The sequence below is a fragment of the Triturus cristatus genome, chromosome 4_2, assembly GCF_964204655.1.
Source record: "Triturus cristatus chromosome 4_2, aTriCri1.1, whole genome shotgun sequence".
Classification (NCBI taxonomy): Eukaryota; Metazoa; Chordata; class Amphibia; order Caudata; family Salamandridae; genus Triturus; species Triturus cristatus.
This window is the reverse complement of record NC_140586.1, coordinates 168,369,759-168,387,421: the sequence shown is the minus strand read 5'-3', so window position 1 is coordinate 168,387,421 and position 17,663 is coordinate 168,369,759. Positions and strand designations below refer to the sequence as shown.

Sequence of the window (17,663 nt, the reverse complement as noted above, 5' to 3'; positions counted from 1 at the left end):
TCAGTCTGACCCTGTGCCTCATGGGAACAGTCCAGCCCGAACTGCCAAGCCATGCCTTCCCTGGACCGGAAACAAGCTTCCTAGGACCGGTTTCTGGCATTTCAGCCGTCTTCAGCCAGGCTTGCTTGAATCCAGTGGCAAAGTGAGCAAGGGACTCACGTCTGAGCATACCCTGCCAACTTATGGCGAACAAAGCGGTACAAAAGGGGGTGGTGATGGACGGAGCATCAGAACCAATCAAACACTCACACCCAGTCAACAGATCTGGGTTTGATCCATCACCGTTCTTTAGCCAGGCTTGCTTGAATCCAGTGGCAAAGTGAGCAAGGGACTCACGTCTGAGCATACCCTGCCAACTGAAGACGGCTGAAATGCCAGAAACCGGTCCTAGGAAGCTTGTTTCCGGTCCAGAGAAGACATGGCTTGGCAGTTCGGGCTGGACTGTTCCCATGAGGCACAGGGTCAGACTGATTTGCATATGGCCATGTCTGAACTGGGGTGGCAGAGTGGGCTAAAGAACGGTGATGGATTAAACCCAGATCAGTTGACTGGGGGTGAGTGCTTGCAATGTTCAACACTCCGTCCATCATTTCCTTTGGTTTTTGCTTTGTTCGCCATAAGTTGGCAGGGTATGCTCAGACGTGAGTCCCTTGCTCACTCTGCCACTGGATTCAAGCAAGCCTGGCTGAAGACGGCTGAAATGCCAGAAACCGGTCCTAGGAAGCTTGTTTCCGGTCCAGAGAAGACATGGCTTGGCAGTTCGGGCTGGACTGTTCCCATGAGGCACAGGGTCAGACTGATTTGCATATGGCCATGTCTGAACTGGGGTGGCAGAGTGGGCTAAAGAACGGTGATGGATTAAACCCAGATCAGTTGACTGGGGGTGAGTGCTTGCAATGTTCAACACTCCGTCCATCATTTCATTTGGTTTTTGCTTTGTTCGCCATAAGTTGGCAGGGTATGCTCAGACGTGAGTCCCTTGCTCACTTTGCCACTGGATTCAAGAAAGCCTGGCTGAAGACGGCTGAAATGCCAGAATCCGGTCCTAGGAAGCTTGTTTCCGGTCCAGAGAAGACATGGCTTGGCAGTTCGGGCTGGACTGTTCCCATGAGGCACAGGGTCAGACTGATTTGCATATGGCCATGTCTGAACTGGGGTGGCAGAGTGGGCTAAAGAACGGTGATGGATTAAACCCAGATCAGTTGACTGGGGGTGAGTGCTTGCAATGTTTAACACTCCGTCCATCATTTCCTTTGGTTTTTGCTTTGTTCGCCATAAGTTGGCAGGGTATGCTCAGACGTGAGTCCCTTGCTCACTTTGCCACTGGATTCAAGCAAGCCTGGCTGAAGACGGCTGAAATGCCAGAAACTGGTCCTAGGAAGCTTGTTTCCGGTCCAGAGAAGACATGGCTTGGCAGTTCGGGCTGGAGTGTTCCCATGAGGCACAGGGTCAGACTGATTTGCATATGGCCATGTCTGAACTGGGGTGGCAGAGTGGGCTAAAGAACGGTGATGGATTAAACCCAGATCAGTTGACTGGGGGTGAGTGCTTGCAATGTTCAACACTCCGTCCATCATTTCCTTTGGTTTTTGCTTTGTTCGCCATAAGTTGGCAGGGTATGCTCAGACGTGAGTCCCTTGCTCACTTTGCCACTGGATTCAAGCAAGCCTGGCTGAAGACGGCTGAAATGCCAGAAACCGGTCCTAGGAAGCTTGTTTCCGGTCCAGAGAAGACATGGCTTGGCAGTTCGGGCTGGACTGTTCCCATGAGGCACAGGGTCAGACTGATTTGCATATGACCATGTCTGAACTGGGGTGGCAGAGTGGGCTAAAGAACGGTGATGGATTAAACCCAGATCAGTTGACTGGGGTTGAGTGCTTGCAATGTTCAACACTCCGTCCATCATTTCCTTTGGTTTTTGCTTTGTTCGCCATAAGTTGGCAGGGTATGCTCAGACGTGAGTCCCTTGCTCACTTTGCCACTGGATTCAAGCAAGCCTGGCTGAAGACGGCTGAAATGCCAGAAACCGGTCCTAGGAAGCTTGTTTCCGGTCCAGAGAAGACATGGCTTGGCAGTTCGGGCTGGACTGTTCCCATGAGGCACAGTGTCAGACTGATTTGCATATGGCCATGTCTGAACTGGGGTGGCAGAGTGGGCTAAAGAACAGTGATGGATTAAACCCAGATCAGTTGACTGGGGGTGAGTGCTTGCAATGTTCAACACTCCGTCCATCATTTCCTTTGGTTTTTGCTTTGTTCGCCATAAGTTGGCAGGGTATGCTCAGACGTGAGTCCCTTGCTCACTTTGCCACTGGATTCAAGCAAGCCTGGCTGAAGACGGCTGAAATGCCAGAAACCGGTCCTAGGAAGCTTGTTTCCGGTCCAGAGAAGACATGGCTTGGCAGTTCGGGCTGGACTGTTCCCATGAGGCACAGGGTCAGACTGATTTGCATATGGCCATGTCTGAACTGGGGTGGCAGAGTGGGCTAAAGAACGGTGATGGATTAAACCCAGATCAGTTGACTGGGGGTGAGTGCTTGCAATGTTCAACACTCCGTCCATCATTTCCTTTGGTTTTTGCTTTGTTTCTTGTTGCCCTCACACACCCCTGGGGGTGTCATGCTTCATCATCCGGCGAGTGCTCCTCCTTGTGCTGGCACTGCAGTACACTACTGGTCCCCCGAAGGGTCACTTTAGTGGAGATCTTTTTATTTTCAGTGCCGTATGAGGAGTGTGAGAGTGTCCTAGTGTGGGGTGATTAGTGTAGATGATGTAGGTGAATTAAAATTGACTAGGAGTAGTCAGATATAGGTTTTATTCTGGTAACTCCCCAGTCAAGTTGAAAAATTCTGGTGCTACTAATTAAAATCAAGCAATGTGTCCAAGTAGCTTATAAAGGGAAGGTGCAGGTCGACATGATTCAAGCCTAGTGCTCAAACTAATCCGTGGCAATTCCTCAGGAACAAGAACAGGGCTATGTTGCCTAACCTACATTAAAGTATAGTACATTTGGTCACCCATAAGTGGGTGGTACCTGTTAGCTGTGTGAAGAAAAACAGTTGTCCAACCTGAAAGAAAAGGGACGAAAAACAACATATAAAGACTTGCACAGACAGAAAAGGATCCATTTATGCTCTAGAATAGTAGCCTTATGTACCAGACTAAGGCCTCTTGTGGTGGACTCATCTGTGTAATAAATACAACAAAATCCTTGGGTCTGAATTGTCTGTACACGAAATAACAGCAAGACTCACAAACAAATACAAGGGCACTGAACAACTCACAACAAACCTAGCTGAGGAAAGAATCCCTTCATGACGAAATCCCTCACCCACCTATGGTGGCATGATTCATCATTTGGGATTCTCCTCCCAGAGGAAAACCTGGTTCCTCTGGGGGCTAAAACCCCCCCTCTGAGAGGGAGGAGCTCAGGGATGTTTTAATTCCTACTCTATCTGGATTAGTAAATCCGCCAAATGAGAATAATATAGTGGGTGAGGACGCAGCACAAAAGAAAAGACCAAGTGAAGTGATGATAAAACTAAGTAGGGAGAGCTGAATGAAAGTTTTATTTGGAAACTCTCACTGTCGGTATTAAAACACAGTGCACCTGGGGTATGGATTTAAACCACATGTGTGAGGTGAAAGTAGGTGGTCGACATGTTTCAGCCGTCGTTCCCCTATTTCAGGCAGGGCTTTCTTCAGGACCTCAAAGATGCTACTGCTGCATAAAAGTGGAACATAAATGTATAAGAAAACGAAAAAGGGAGGAACCGAATATATTTGCGTTTCCCGCTGTGTGCAAAATGTCAATACCCGTAACAACTGGGTATATCGCTTCACCTCAACCTGGGGACAACTCAGGGGAGGGGGCACCGCTCTCTCCATTGATACCCAAGGCGGGTAGAGTCTGAGGACTCATCTGTGTGCCAGGAGTGAGTCTTTTGTAACATAAAAACATAGAGACATGCCCACAAAAACATGGGCATTTGTGAGACAACCAAATTTCTCATTGAGAGACCAATGTAGCTATATTTCCTATTATGTTGTCAGACTGGTGTCCTACATCGTCAACATTATCTTTAAAAAAAAAAGGTTTTGAAAGGCAATGTGCGATGATTCACCGTAAATACATTTCATCATCCATTGCCATATTGATATTATTCAGAATTGCATTTATAAAAACATAGAGTATCTATGCAGGCAATCACTCAGCATGCAATTGTGCTCCTCACAGTCCCTCTTGTATTACCTTAACGGTAGGTCAGAAAGCTATGCCCTCACAGTCGGTGCAGAGGGCGTCCGCTGTTAGCAGGCTACGGAGAGTTAGGAACGGAAAAACTGAAATTAGAAATCAGGGGTGATTTTGTCCGTTCCTACCTCGTGGGCCAATTTGGCAGAAGTGGACATCATTGTCCTTTTCAGGTTAACGGACGATGTCTACTCACGTTTGGGTCAGCGTTCCTTTGTCGGTGAACCTACCCTGTCCCTCTGCTCACCCGGATCAAGGACAAGTTTGGGGGGCATGTCCCTTTTATCAACCCATACCGGGGGAGTGAGGGATCACGCATGACTGACAGCCATCTTAGAATAGTGTGTTATTCCCCAGTCCTCTCACTGAGGTATACATGATCGTTGCATTTGAAAGTTCCGAATAAATCGTCCCTATTGGCTCCTATTCATTAGGGCTCCTGTAGTTCAGTTCTAGGTTTAATTTTTAAGGTTTATTTAAGAAGTTAGCGATAAATAGAATTATTACTGTATGGTGAGTAGAAAAATGGTGAGTACAAATATAGAAGGAATGCACTGCAAAGCTGTAAGCAGTTTACATGATTTGCACAAGTGAGCAGCTAAATTCTAATACGTTGTGGGTACTGGTTGTGGTCCTAATTGTTCCTAGGTTTTATCGGTTATTGATTCCATATGGTGAGTAAAAATATATCTAGGAGGAATGAAAAGCTGTAAGCAGTTCACATGATTTGTACATGTGAGCGGTTCAATACTAATACATGGTGGGTACTGATTGTGGTCCCAATAGTTCCTAGATTTTACCAGTTATTGATTCCATATGGATGTAGTTGTCATGGTCATTATCAGGGCAGATGACAGCATCTCGATTATAGCACATGTAGAGATCAGTCATAGTCATGTTTAGCCTCTGCACTACCAGCGGTTTGAGTCCAAGGGGAGATGGTTGTCCCGGTCATTAGAAGGGTGAGTAAGAGTGGAGTTAATTTCACTAGGAATATGTGCCCTTAATATATTAATCGAATTGAATAATGGAGAGTATGTTATAGCTCAATTCGGGGGGGGATGTCATCGTTCAGACCATGTTCATGTGTTCGAAGGCGGAAGACCCAACGTTGTTCCTTTCTGAACAGCGAAGTTGTATTCCATGGTGGGCTCGCTTCCAAAATGGTCACCTCATGTCATCAGGTAAATGTTTCAAGTGGTTGAAGTGTGTGCACATCTTAGTTGCTCTGCGAGCACAGAGGATGGTACTCAGGTGTTTCCCAATCCTGATCTTCACAGCTCTGCTTGTCATTCCTATGTAGTGGAGGCAACAAGGGCAGGTTATAAGGTTTTTCTTTTTTTTAAAGTATCTTTATTGGTATTTTCAATTTGTGTAACACAGGTCTCATGTAAAAATCAAATTCAAGACAGTCCTATACAGGAATATCAAAATATTTACAGCGCACAATGCTAGCCATAAATCACAGTACATGAGCCCTAACATATAGTTAATTACAAAAAACATAGTGTGGTGTTAACCACCAAGAATTCAGGGTGTTCAAATGATATTAGATGCACAAAGTTTCACTGCAAACATTTGAAAATGATAACAAATAATAACAACATGAAATGACTCCAAAACAAATGACCCAACTGGGGAACTTGTAACAAAAAGAAACAATAAAAGACCTTCTGCAGGGGGAAGCCTATCATACATGTCATGCTCGTATTTGGCGAGAAAAGGTTACAGTGGAAAGCAAGTATGGTGACACATAGGGAATGGACCCATAGCTATCAGTGAAGTTGCCCCCTCCCGATTACAATAGATGTGGGAGTCCTCTCCTACACAATAACCAGGCGCACTGCACCCTCAGAACTTCAGGCCTTCTCAAATAGCAGTAAGCGGTGTAGTCTAGATCGCCACCGGAGGAGGACCCGAATCCTATTCGGGGCCCAAACCCAATTTCCTCACCTCCTGTCCCCCTGGATTCCCCCAGGACGCCGGCACTTCCCTCCATTGACCCGCCATGGGGAGCTTTCTCATGCCCTTAGATTCCTCCCAGGCGAGTACTCTACCCTCCGCCCCACCCCACTCAATCACATCTCTGCTCCAGGTCGCAAATTGCGGTCCCCTGGCAGATTTCCATTCCATTGCAATATGGCATTTCGCTAGTCCCAGCGCCAGATCTATAAGCCTGTTCCCTACCTTACGTTTCGGAGGTCGAGGAAAGAGGCCCAAGATGCAAGTCTGCAATGTGAGAGGTAAATCCCTGCCTTGCATCTCCGCCAGCTTACCCAGCACTGTCTCCCAGAAGGGTCGCAGGATTCCACACTCCCAAATCATATGTCCAAAACCCGCGTCCGAAAAGAAGCATCTGGGGCAAGACCGGACCTCCCCACCGTATGCCACTTTAAATCGATGCGGGTCATGTAGGCCTTATGAGTGTAATTGAACTGTATATATTTAAGGCGGGAGTTTCGAGATATTTTCTTCGGATAGTGCAAGACCCGTCACCATTCCGCATCTGTTAACACCTTACCCCCAATCTCATCCCAGGGTAGGTTATAAGGTTTATACAGTTTTTGGTGTTGCTATTTGTAGGACTTGGCCCTTTTTCCCTCATTTGTTTTCATTTTTCGTGTTGCTGCAGATTCAGGGAGCCATTTTAGCTACCCCTGAAACTTCTGTCTGAGGGCCTGAAGCACAAAATGGTGGCCACCTGTGACATCACCAGCATCCACTGGAACCTGCTAGCACCTTCCAGAACATTCCAGAACCCTGTGACAGTTGGAGGCGGTTTAGAATGTTGGGAAGCTAAGACAGAGAGTTGGCAGTTGGAGCTGGCAGTTGGCACCTGACTGGTGAAGGGTGAGCAGCACAAACTTGAAGGAGGAAGGAGTGAAGCAGCAGGGGTGGAAACTTGTGCCTGGAGTGGGGTCCATAAACCCACCCTTGATACTAGTCCCTACTGACGGAGCCCAGCCTAGAGCCCTGTGTGGGAAGAAGTCAGAAAAACCATCCTGAGGACCTGGACAGCAGGAACAGGCCTTAGAAACAAGAAAACAGCAAGATCCTGACCTGGAAGCTGGTTTCCCTGAAGTCCGACGTCGAGTAGCCTAAGACCTGGAGCCCGAGGTGGAGAAGCGGCGCTGACTGGAAAAGCAGACGTCGTACCCGGAGCCGCCAGAGGTCGAGAGAGGGCGCCGTCAGAGGTCGTGAGGAATACCAGAGGTCGAGGAGGAAGTCACCCGAGGTCGAGTGAGCGGCGTCATCGGAGGAGTGAAGTCCGCCCTCCGGAGTCGTCGGAGACCGAGGTGAAGTGTAACGGAGGTCGGGAGTGAGGATCGCACTCCGGAGTCGCCGGAACCTGTAAGAATCGTGCCGGAGGTCGGGAGTGGAGGTCGCACTCCGGAGTCGCCGGAAACCTGAGGAGAGGAGCACCGGAGGTCGGGAGTGAGGATCGCACTCCGGAGCCGCCGGAAGTCGACATCGAGGCAAGGCCGGCCGACGTCATCGTATCCGAGGTCGCCATCGGACCGGAGCGCCCGAAGTCGACATCGAGTAAAGACTGCCCGACGCCATCGAATCGGAGGTCGAGATCGAACCGAGGCCGCCGACATCGAGACCGGAGCCGCCTGCCGGCGTCGTCAAAGAACTGACATTGTGCCGAGGCCGCCGACATCGAACCGGAACCGCCTCACGGCATCGACACGACTCCAGCGGCGTCGGAGCATCAGAAAAAGGGCAGTAAGTGGAGTAGAGGGCGCCTAAGGCCCTGTGGAGACCTGAGAGACTGCTCTAAGGTGCCAGGGGTGAACTGGGACTAATCTAGAGAGGTTGTGTGGAGAGAGAGAGCCAGGTCTCTGGTATTTCCCCCCTTTATCTACCTCAGTTTAGGCCTCAGCCTTGTCCAAGCCAGGGAGTAGACACCCTCAAGCCTTCCACATCCCCACAAGCTGTGCCTGGGCCAAATCAGCCCTTAGGAATCAAAAGTGATCTGATTCCATGAGTGTCACTGTCAGCTTTTAAGTATTTATTAGAGGCACTGTATTTATTGTATTTAACCTATTTATTGTTCCACTGTATTTATTGGTCCACAGTATTTATTGATGCACAATATTTATTGGTTACAGTATTTATTGCCTCAGAATATTTAATTGCCTGTCTGTATTGCACTTGTATTTATGCCTTTAGTATTTATGATCACCCCTATTTATTGAATCATTAAGCCAGTATTTAATTGACCTGCACTTTCAAAAAGTTTGTATATTGTGATTGTTATTTATTTTATCCAATCAGCAACTAAGAGAAAAAGAAGATAAAGAAAGGTATTTTCATAATTTTTACGGTGTAGAGTCGTTTTTGGAACGGATGCACGCATGGTTATTGTTTGGGTATGTTGTATGCTTAGCACGGAGCCTGATTCCTGACCACTCGAGCCAAGCTACCACAGTGTGTCCGGAAGACCATCACCACCCCTTCTAGTGTGGGAGTGGTTTTCCAACACTATTTGTATGTTGTCTTTGCGTCCACATGAAGATGGGCCCCAAGTTCAGAGTTTTCAAGTGTGTAGTCAGCCGACAGACACTACATGAGCCACAGGGGTAGTGGCCAGTCACAGGTGGGAGTGTCCAAAGAGTGGATTGTCTCAGGTCTCGTGTTGGTTCTTCATAATGATATTTTTCATCTTGTTGCATTGTGGTGTGAAAGTGGTGGCACATGTGATGGTCTCCTCTGTGGGTCTTGTTTTTTCCAAGAGGGCCTTGCTGTTATTACTGCGTGCTCTTTTCTCCTCATATTTTATCACCCTCTGTGGGTAGTTTCTCGCCTGGAGGTTGTTACTCAGAGTTAGTGCCTGTATGTCGTAATCACTAAGGGTGGGCGCAATTTGCGTAGTCGCGCTACGCAAAGCTCCGCGAAATGGTAAAAAATATCCGCGAGCACGCAGAAATTCCGTGAACACGCGGCATTGCTTGTTCGCGATGCTTTTTTCCTGTTTGCGAATGCTGTTTGAGTGCTCGGGGGGAAATATCTCGCGAACACGCATTTTGAGAACGGGAACAAGCTAAAAATTCAGCGAAGCTGCGGAACGCAGAATTTTGGGCAATTTCGCATACTCCACGGAACGCAAAATCACCCAAATTCCGCAAATTCCGCGAGCGGAACGGAATTTACAACTCAGGCCTAGTAATCACCCATAGTGCTACAGTTCCTTCGTAAGCGATCCATTTTCCCAGGAATCTGAATTTAACCCTTAACTTATAATGATGACCTATACTTGTTTAATACGCTTTCCCCCTTCATTTAAATGCAAGTAAGTGTAAAGCACCATGGAGTTTAACATTATTAAAGAATTGAATTTACCGATCAGGGAAAGGGTGCTCTTGAGTTTAGTGCATTGCAGTCTCAATAAAGGCAGGGAGGGCCACAAGAAGCTAATATGGAAAGATATTTAATGCCGGACTGCCAATAAGCAGGTTTTAAAGATGATTACGAATGTCCTGTGGCTGCGTGTGTCAGATGCCCCCCACACACAGTCTCCCATGTCTGAGCGCAGAATCCCATAGGCTGAAACCCACAGATGCAATACACAAATAAGGCAGCCTGTGGTGTCACACTGGATAGCAAAAGGAATTGAAATCTACAGGCAAAGTAAAAAATACTGCATGCAGGGTGAACCACCTTTCAATTTACAGTGCCACACAGAACACTAATAAGAAGGCAGCAGGATGGGCGACACAATTCAAGGAAAAGTAGCAGCACTGAAAGAAGGGCATTTTGCCCATAGCGGATGCATCCCAGCATGTCATTCTCTGAAGGAGCTCTAACAATAGATGCCAAATTGAACAGATGTGAAAAGTGGAAGATAGAGGAAATGGAACTCAGTGTTCAGAACGAGACATTGAACCCTCTGCACATACAAAGTTTCTTAGTGAGAGCTGGGCCTGGTTTGTTTCAGCTCAGCTGACATTTTTGGAAATATCACATTTTGCATCCTTTTTGGCTCTATTTTCTTCTCACAACAGATTTTTATTGTTGACAGGCAAAATAAGCCCAGGGTAATATTTCATATACATGATATGGTATTGGTAAGGATGTTAACTTTTTATAATAGGTTTGTCGAAAAAATGAGGATACATAGGGCTGAATGACATGACAATTACTTCTTGGCTCTATTTAAGACCTGATGAAAAATATTTATGAGGTCCCTTGGGGGGCATGTTAATCATTCATTCTTAACCCCCCATGCTTTCGGATGGCTAGATAGCTCAGTTCGTTCAGGGCCCACTGCACAGATCTCTCCATGAACCCTATAGACAGGGCCATTGGAATGATGCGATTCTGTGACTGCTATGTTTTCGGCATCCTTATGAGTTTTCCGCACTAGCCACATAATAAATACACCGTCTGCTGCATGATCTGCTGATTTCAACAGAAAGGATGTTTGCAGCTCAAATGGTCAAATGTCTATTACGTTGTTTGGAATGTAATGCAGCTCCTGACACTGCAAAATGTAACTTGTTTGGTTTTGCTCAGTTAGTTTTTTATTCATCTAGTGTTAATCAAATAAGTAACAATAACTTAGGCAGTGGCGGCCGGCACAGGTAAATGCGGTGAGGCAGGGTGGAAGGTGGGGTAAGTCGACAGACGACGGAATAGGTATAATTAAATAAATAAATACCTATTTCGTCGCCCCCACCCCCGCCAGGCCCTGCCCTGCATCGCCTCACCACCCGAGCGCGTTGACCAGTGCCAGCCAACACTGAACTTAGGTAATGACAAATATAGGATTCATGAAATGAGAGACAGTTTGTGTTGTAGGGTGCCCCGTATAAATAATGCACCCCTCCCTTCTTTGTGCTGCAGGTTAACTACAACTGTCTGGGATTTGTGGACAAGAACAATGACCTGTTGTACCGAGACCTCTCCCAGGCCATGTGGAAGTCCAGGCACAAGCTGGTGAGCTCTTTGTTCCCCGAGGGCGACCCCCAAAAGTCGTCTCTGAAGCGTCCGCCCACTGCAGGGTACCAGTTCAAGAGCTCCGTGATGACTCTGATGACCAACCTCTATTCCAAAACGCCAAGTTACATCAGGTAACCTGAAATGTCAGGGTCCATTTTGTGTCTGGGGTCGAGATTTCATGGGGATGGGAGCCAGGGAACTTCTGCAGCAATAGTACACGGATTTTGATAGCTCCGAGCAGAATTTCATTTTGCCTTTGGAGCGCCCCCTAAACATAGACAAAAAAATGTTTTTTTTTTTGTTTTGTTTGCTGTTATTTAATGCCAACCGTAAGTGTTCTAAGGCTACTGCTTGACCTTATGGTCCGTGTCTGCATGCAGTCGAGGACTGACCTATGTTTACATTTGTTGTGAAATGTGCCTACATGCCGGTGCCTCTGAAGCCTGCTTCAGCTGGTGCAAAGTCACTCACAAGTTAAACACAGGCCTGCCTGCTCTTTGGGTACCTTGAAAAGAAGACTCAGCCTCCCTTTAGAGGAGCCTCTGTTATCAGAGACTAATGCAATATGGAGAAAACACGAGAAATTATGCAAAGAAAATGAATGAGATTGTGTAATATCTATAATTTCCTACTTGCTTTAAAAGTCTTTGCGCATGCAGAGATCAGTTTTCGGCCACCACATCTGTGAATAATATATCTCAGAATCATTAACTGGCACTTATCACTCATCCTCCAAAGGGACGGTAAATGTGCCAATATTATTATTAATTACGTGCACTTATCTATTAATAGGCACCTGACTGCTCACATTCCGGGGCAGATTTACAAGTCCCTAGCGATACTTTTGCGCCGCCATTGCGTCACTTTTTGTGACGCTATGGCCACACAAACAATGTTTCACATTGCGGCCCATTTACAACGTGACACATCCAGGGAGATAAAGCCCTGCATACATTACAGGTATAATGCATGCAGGGTGGGCGTTCCCACGCAGGACAGCCTCGTAAAAGTGACGCAGTGAAATCTACAAGATTTCACTGCATCACTTCTAGGATGCCACTGCGTCAAAACCTTACGCCTGCTTGGATCAGGCATAAGGAGTGACGCAGTGTATTAGGTATAGGCCTCCCCATTCAATGCTGGAGTTGCATCGTGCTTGCGACACGACTCCAGCAATGCATTACTTTTGCGCCAACAGATGCATCGGAATTTCTGACATATCTGTTTCTCCTTGCTACATGGTGCGCCGTATTGTAAATCGGACGCATCCATGATGGCGCAAGGGTTTTCTTGCCAGGCGCAATGAAAGTGACGCATCTCTGCTACAATTAAGACGCGTCATAAACTTCAGATATTAAATATGATATTTAAATGATTAGCTATTAACCGCGGCGCGAATTCCACCGCGGTGCGGCGGTTTGAAAAAGTGGGCGGGGCGCGTCTGCCCCGGATTGCCGATGTTCGCGCCGGCACCCCTGCATATAGCAGGCACCTCCTGTTCCACAGACCATGTGCATTGGCAATCCTTTTAAAGACATTTTTGAATGTGAGTGCCGGCGGCGACCCGCTTGGGTTTTACTGAACCACCAGTCCCAGAAAGCATTGCTTCAGGTGGTTCACCTGAGCATAATTATTACGGGGATTTACTGGTGGTTGCCGCATGCCGTCACGTCACATGGTCTGCCACTGAAGAGGGCGTTGGCCCGAAATGCGTCTGGCAGGAAACCAAAAAAGGACTTTGTTCATGGCGTGTGCCCTTGCTTTGGCGTAATCTCCACCTGGGAGTGCATCCCACCAGGGGCAACTCTTTTTGCATTTTGTATAGCGGCCAGCCTGGTCGCGGGATTGCACCACCGTGAAACACTTGCGGGTCCGCGGCTGCTTATTGGGGCAGCTACTTGTGGAACAGAAGGTGCCTGTTATATGCAGGGGTGCCGGTACGAACATCGACAATCCTGTTAAAGACATTTTTGAATGTGAGTGCCAGCGGCGACCCACTTGGGTTTTACTGAACCACCAGTCCCAGAAAGCATTGCTTCAGGTGGTTCACCTGAGCATAATTATTACGGGGATTTACTGGCGGTTGGCGCACGCCGTCACGTCACATGGTCTGCCACTGAAGAGGGCGTTGGCCCGAAACGCGTCTGGCAGGAAACCAAAAAAGGACTTTGTTCATGGCGTGTGCCCTTGCTTTGGCGTAATTTCCACCTGGGAGTGCATCCCACCTAGGGGCAACTCTTTTTGCACATTATATATATTCATATTCCTTGGATATTTATTCATATTCCTTGGGTCAGCCTAATACGAACAGCTTAGTTGTATGCGGTGGACTAAAATGTTATCCTAAATTCCCCTGATGTCCATTTCCGCATTGTTTCTCTGCACTGTCCACTAAAACATGTTTGACATGTCAGTGTACTGCTATCATGCAATGTACACCACCCACTCTTTCGAAGGTGCCTATTTTGTTTTTCTGTGAGCTTCCACTTCTGTGCTTTAATTTTATTTCCATATGCTTGTCACATGTAAGTGCTGCCTCGTATTGAAGCAGCTGAGCTAAGCAAGGTGATGACACTGTTCAGAGACTTCACCCACAGTTCCTGAAATTATGTAGCAATGGAGGGCCCAACTGTGTGGCACATTTGATTCATTTATGTGACAGGAAAAGATTAATTATGTGGCATGATGAACAAGTTACTTACCTTCGGTAACACATTCTCTGTTGGATGATCCATGTAGTTGCATATTCTCACCTTGTGAATATTTTTCAGGAGTCAGGCTGGATATGGAAAAACTCTAAAGCAGTACTCCTGGGTGCCAGCAAGTGGTACTTTGCAGCTCTGCACTGACTTAGTTTCGCTCTTGAAATGATATACGGAGCCGCATATAGGACCACCCTTGTGCGATGACAACAGTTTTTTTCATAGGCTTGTCCTCGCTCTCAGACGCAGAGCCCATCAGTGAATTTGCATGACCAGTGTCCAGATCTCTAGATTGGGACCTTCTTAGATTGAAAAAGTGTCCATTTCACTGAAGAGGGAGGTTGGAGGGTGGTGAGGAACCTGTGGTCAAAGTAGCCCCCAGAAAGAGTATTACTGAATGTAAATAACTTGTCCTTCTGATGGAGGCTTCTAACTGTGGATCCTCAGTTACAGAATAGATACCAAAGCAGTTCCTCCTGAAGTGATAGGTCTGTGGAATGGTTCAGACCAAAAAGCCACATAGGAATGAACGGGCAAAATCCCCCATCACCCACAAACCTCACTGTCAAGACAGCAGTGCTTTGTGACCGTGTCCACTGACGCCCACACAGCAGCCTTCCAGATACCCAGCACAGGCACTCCGTATGCAAGTGCAGTAGTAGCAGCCTTTGCTCAAATCGTATGAGCCTGTAACCCTTGGGTGGGATGCTTCTTAGCTAGTCCATAGCAGTATTAATGCAGAGTACTATCCACTAAGAGAGGGTTCTTTTCTGCGCTGCCTTGCTTTTCTTTGCCCCTGAGAAACCCACAAAGAGCTGATCGTCCACCTCTCTGGTACAAACAATGTAAAAAGTATGGCTTCTTTTGGGGTCCAATCGATGCAGTCTTTCCTTCTGAGGGAAGAGGTGCCGCAAGGAATGCCTGAAGGGTGCTAGTCTGCCCGACTTAGAAAGGTGTTACTGCTTTTGGCAGAAAGATAGTGTGAGGTCTCAACACCAGTTTGTCTGGAAAAAATGTGGTATAAGGCAGTTGGCCCTAAAGTGCCTGCAGCTGCAGCTCACGCATGGGATGAGCTGATATTGTCATGACCAAAAAGACCGTTTTCAGGGTCAAGAGGCATAGTGGACTACTGTGCATAGGCTCAAAAGGGGTGCACATTAGAAAATGAGAAACAAATTCAACCCCACTGTGGCATCACAAAGGGTTTTATCAGGAACATGTGTTGTAAACCTTTAAGAAATCTCATCACAACAAGTGATTTGAACAAAGATGGCTTATCCAGCAAATGCAAAAAAAAAGCAGAAAGAGCATATAAGTAGCCTTTAACAGTGGCCAGTGCAAGCCCCCACTTGTCCAAAGATAAAACAAACAACAGCACATCCGACAGCTTGGCCTGTAATTGACCCATCTGGCAGTTGTTGCAAAAATCCACCAAGTTGACGCGCCGCAACGTCACCGACCGACCCAAAAAAGTCATGGTGCATCAGGACCAGACTCATAACCGGCTCATCGTTAGCGACACTGTGTGACATGTTGACACCCTCACGCCTTCGCTGGAGATTGAGAATGGCAGTAAGAAGCTGATTCTCACTTGGACTTCTTGTACTTCTTTTTTGTCATATCTGAAGACTTCAACCACAATGTAAGAGTAAGTGATCTGGGAACGACTTTGGTAGCAGTACAAGACCTTCCTATCGGCTTCGACCTGTCACAGCTCAGAGCCGTGTGGTGCTTTGCAGTGTAGAGATAACAATGCCTAGTATCTCAAGTTGCACATCAGAAACAAGCCTGAAGAGGCACAGAGTGACATGTCTCACACACTGCCCTCTGTAGGTAGGAATGTGACCAAATAGTTCAGACCTGGCTGCTCCACAAGGGGTTGGTGCAGTCTGATTCACTTATACTTGGTTTGGGTTGAATAAAATAATGGAAAGATGATCCCATTGCATAAATGTTGGCTGACGTTGGTACCCTGGGGCCTATCTGTGCCATATATGCAAAAAGTAAAACTAAAAGATCTTATATGCAGCCAACAGTTAACCTAAAATCCTAGCTTCCAATACCCTGCACGGACTAAAGTTCGAGAACCATTCGTAGATACAATCATTCGAGTCACAGTTGGGTCTAATTAACAAATGCAGAATTGGTTGTAAATTGTATGTTTATAACTTTACAATTGTATTTACCATACTTACGTCTGCCAAGAATATGCAAAGGGACAACTGGCACGTGTAAGCCCCTGTACATGTGCAGAGATATTCCCCCCCTACTCCCACTGCAAGGTGTGTTTAGCAACCTGCTTGATTTGTAAAATAATGAGTGACAGTTCCCAAAGCTCTGTTCAGAAGCTCACGGTCGGTGCTATTAAATGTCAGCGCACCGAATACCAAGGCTGCGTAATCTTGAATCGACCCCAAGCCTCTTTAATCCACTACCAGACACTCCCTACCCCTTTATCTCTTGCAAGTTCCTGCTTTCTCCCTTTTTAATGTTTTTTCTGTCTTTCTCTTATTCATTCTTTCCCCATTGTATATTTTTCCCACTCTTGCTCTCCGGAAATGTCTGATGAGGAAAAATAAATGCTCGTCCCCAAAACTGGAGCCTATATACAGAAGCATTTTGGAGTAAATAAAGTAACACTCCTGTGGTACTCTTTATGTACTCTTATATGCCATTTTGAATCTAGAATGGGGATCAAATGACAGTATTCAGTGAATATTATCCTACAACTAGTACAAATAGAAAGGACTGTGGCCCTTTTTCAGTTTTACTAGTAGTGAGGTAGACGGTTTGGGCGGATTCACAAAGGCATGTAAGAGTAAGTAAAGAGGATGTAAAAGAGTACTCCTGTACTACTACTTCCCAAACACATTAAAGCTCAGAAAGGGTTTTGTGGATCAGCCAATTTGTTTGTATTGATATATTCTTTCATTGTTTTTGTGCAGTGCTCTTACATCCCAGAGCCTGTTTCAGATGAAACACTTTAAAATGAATGGCTCCTGGGAGATTTGGAAGGAAAGCCAGCTGACGCCTTGCTTACAATAATACCAAATACCTGAGAGAAGAGATACACTTGCAAGGGCTTCCTTTATTTTTGAAAATTGTCCTTGTGAGGAGGGGTAAAAGAAGTGAGCTTCTTTAGCTGACAAAATTAGCAACTTCTAGAAACATGATAACCCCCTTATAGAGGGCTTTGTAAAAACACATGTATATGAATTTACATCAATATGGTCAAGACTGCTTATCCGGGTGTACCATAACCAAATAAGACCCACATCCCCAGTTCCAATACAAGAGGAACTCCCCTTGTGTTTGTATCCCATAAAACTCTTTCTATTTACCTGTTGTGATGCCAGATGCTAAGCCATGTCACATAAATTACTGTGTGCATATACATGAGGGATTTACTCTGGACATACTAGTTTGCATATTGATTCTAACACATCTTCTCCTTCTCTTTGTTGGCTAGGTGTTTGAAGCCGAACAGCGAGAAGCAGCCATCTATCTTCACGGAAGCCCTGGTGGAGACCCAGGTTCGATACCTGGGTCTTGTGGAGAACGTGAAGGTGCGGCGCGCTGGCTATGCCTACCGGCAGGCTTACGAGCCCTGTCTCAAGCGATACAAGATGCTGGGCACTGAAACGTGGCCCAACTGGAGGGGCAATGCCAGGTATGGAATGAGATACCTGGGAAGGGGTTAGAGTAGGGGCAGAATAGTAAGGACGTAGAGACAGTTCACAAATAATTCAAAGAGAGACAGGGAGA

General features: G+C 46.6%; 1 protein-coding gene across 1 annotated transcript in view; it reads left to right on the top strand.

The window, feature by feature from the left end:
• MYO1A (myosin IA) overlaps positions 1-17,663 on the top strand; it is a 357,566-nt gene that overhangs the window by 222,144 nt on the left and 117,759 nt on the right. The window contains exons 17-18 of the mRNA XM_085600969.1: positions 11,101-11,327; positions 17,368-17,568. Of these exons, the coding sequence (XP_085457095.1) occupies positions 11,101-11,327; positions 17,368-17,568 (428 nt within the window). The remainder of the gene's footprint in view (positions 1-11,100; positions 11,328-17,367; positions 17,569-17,663) is intronic.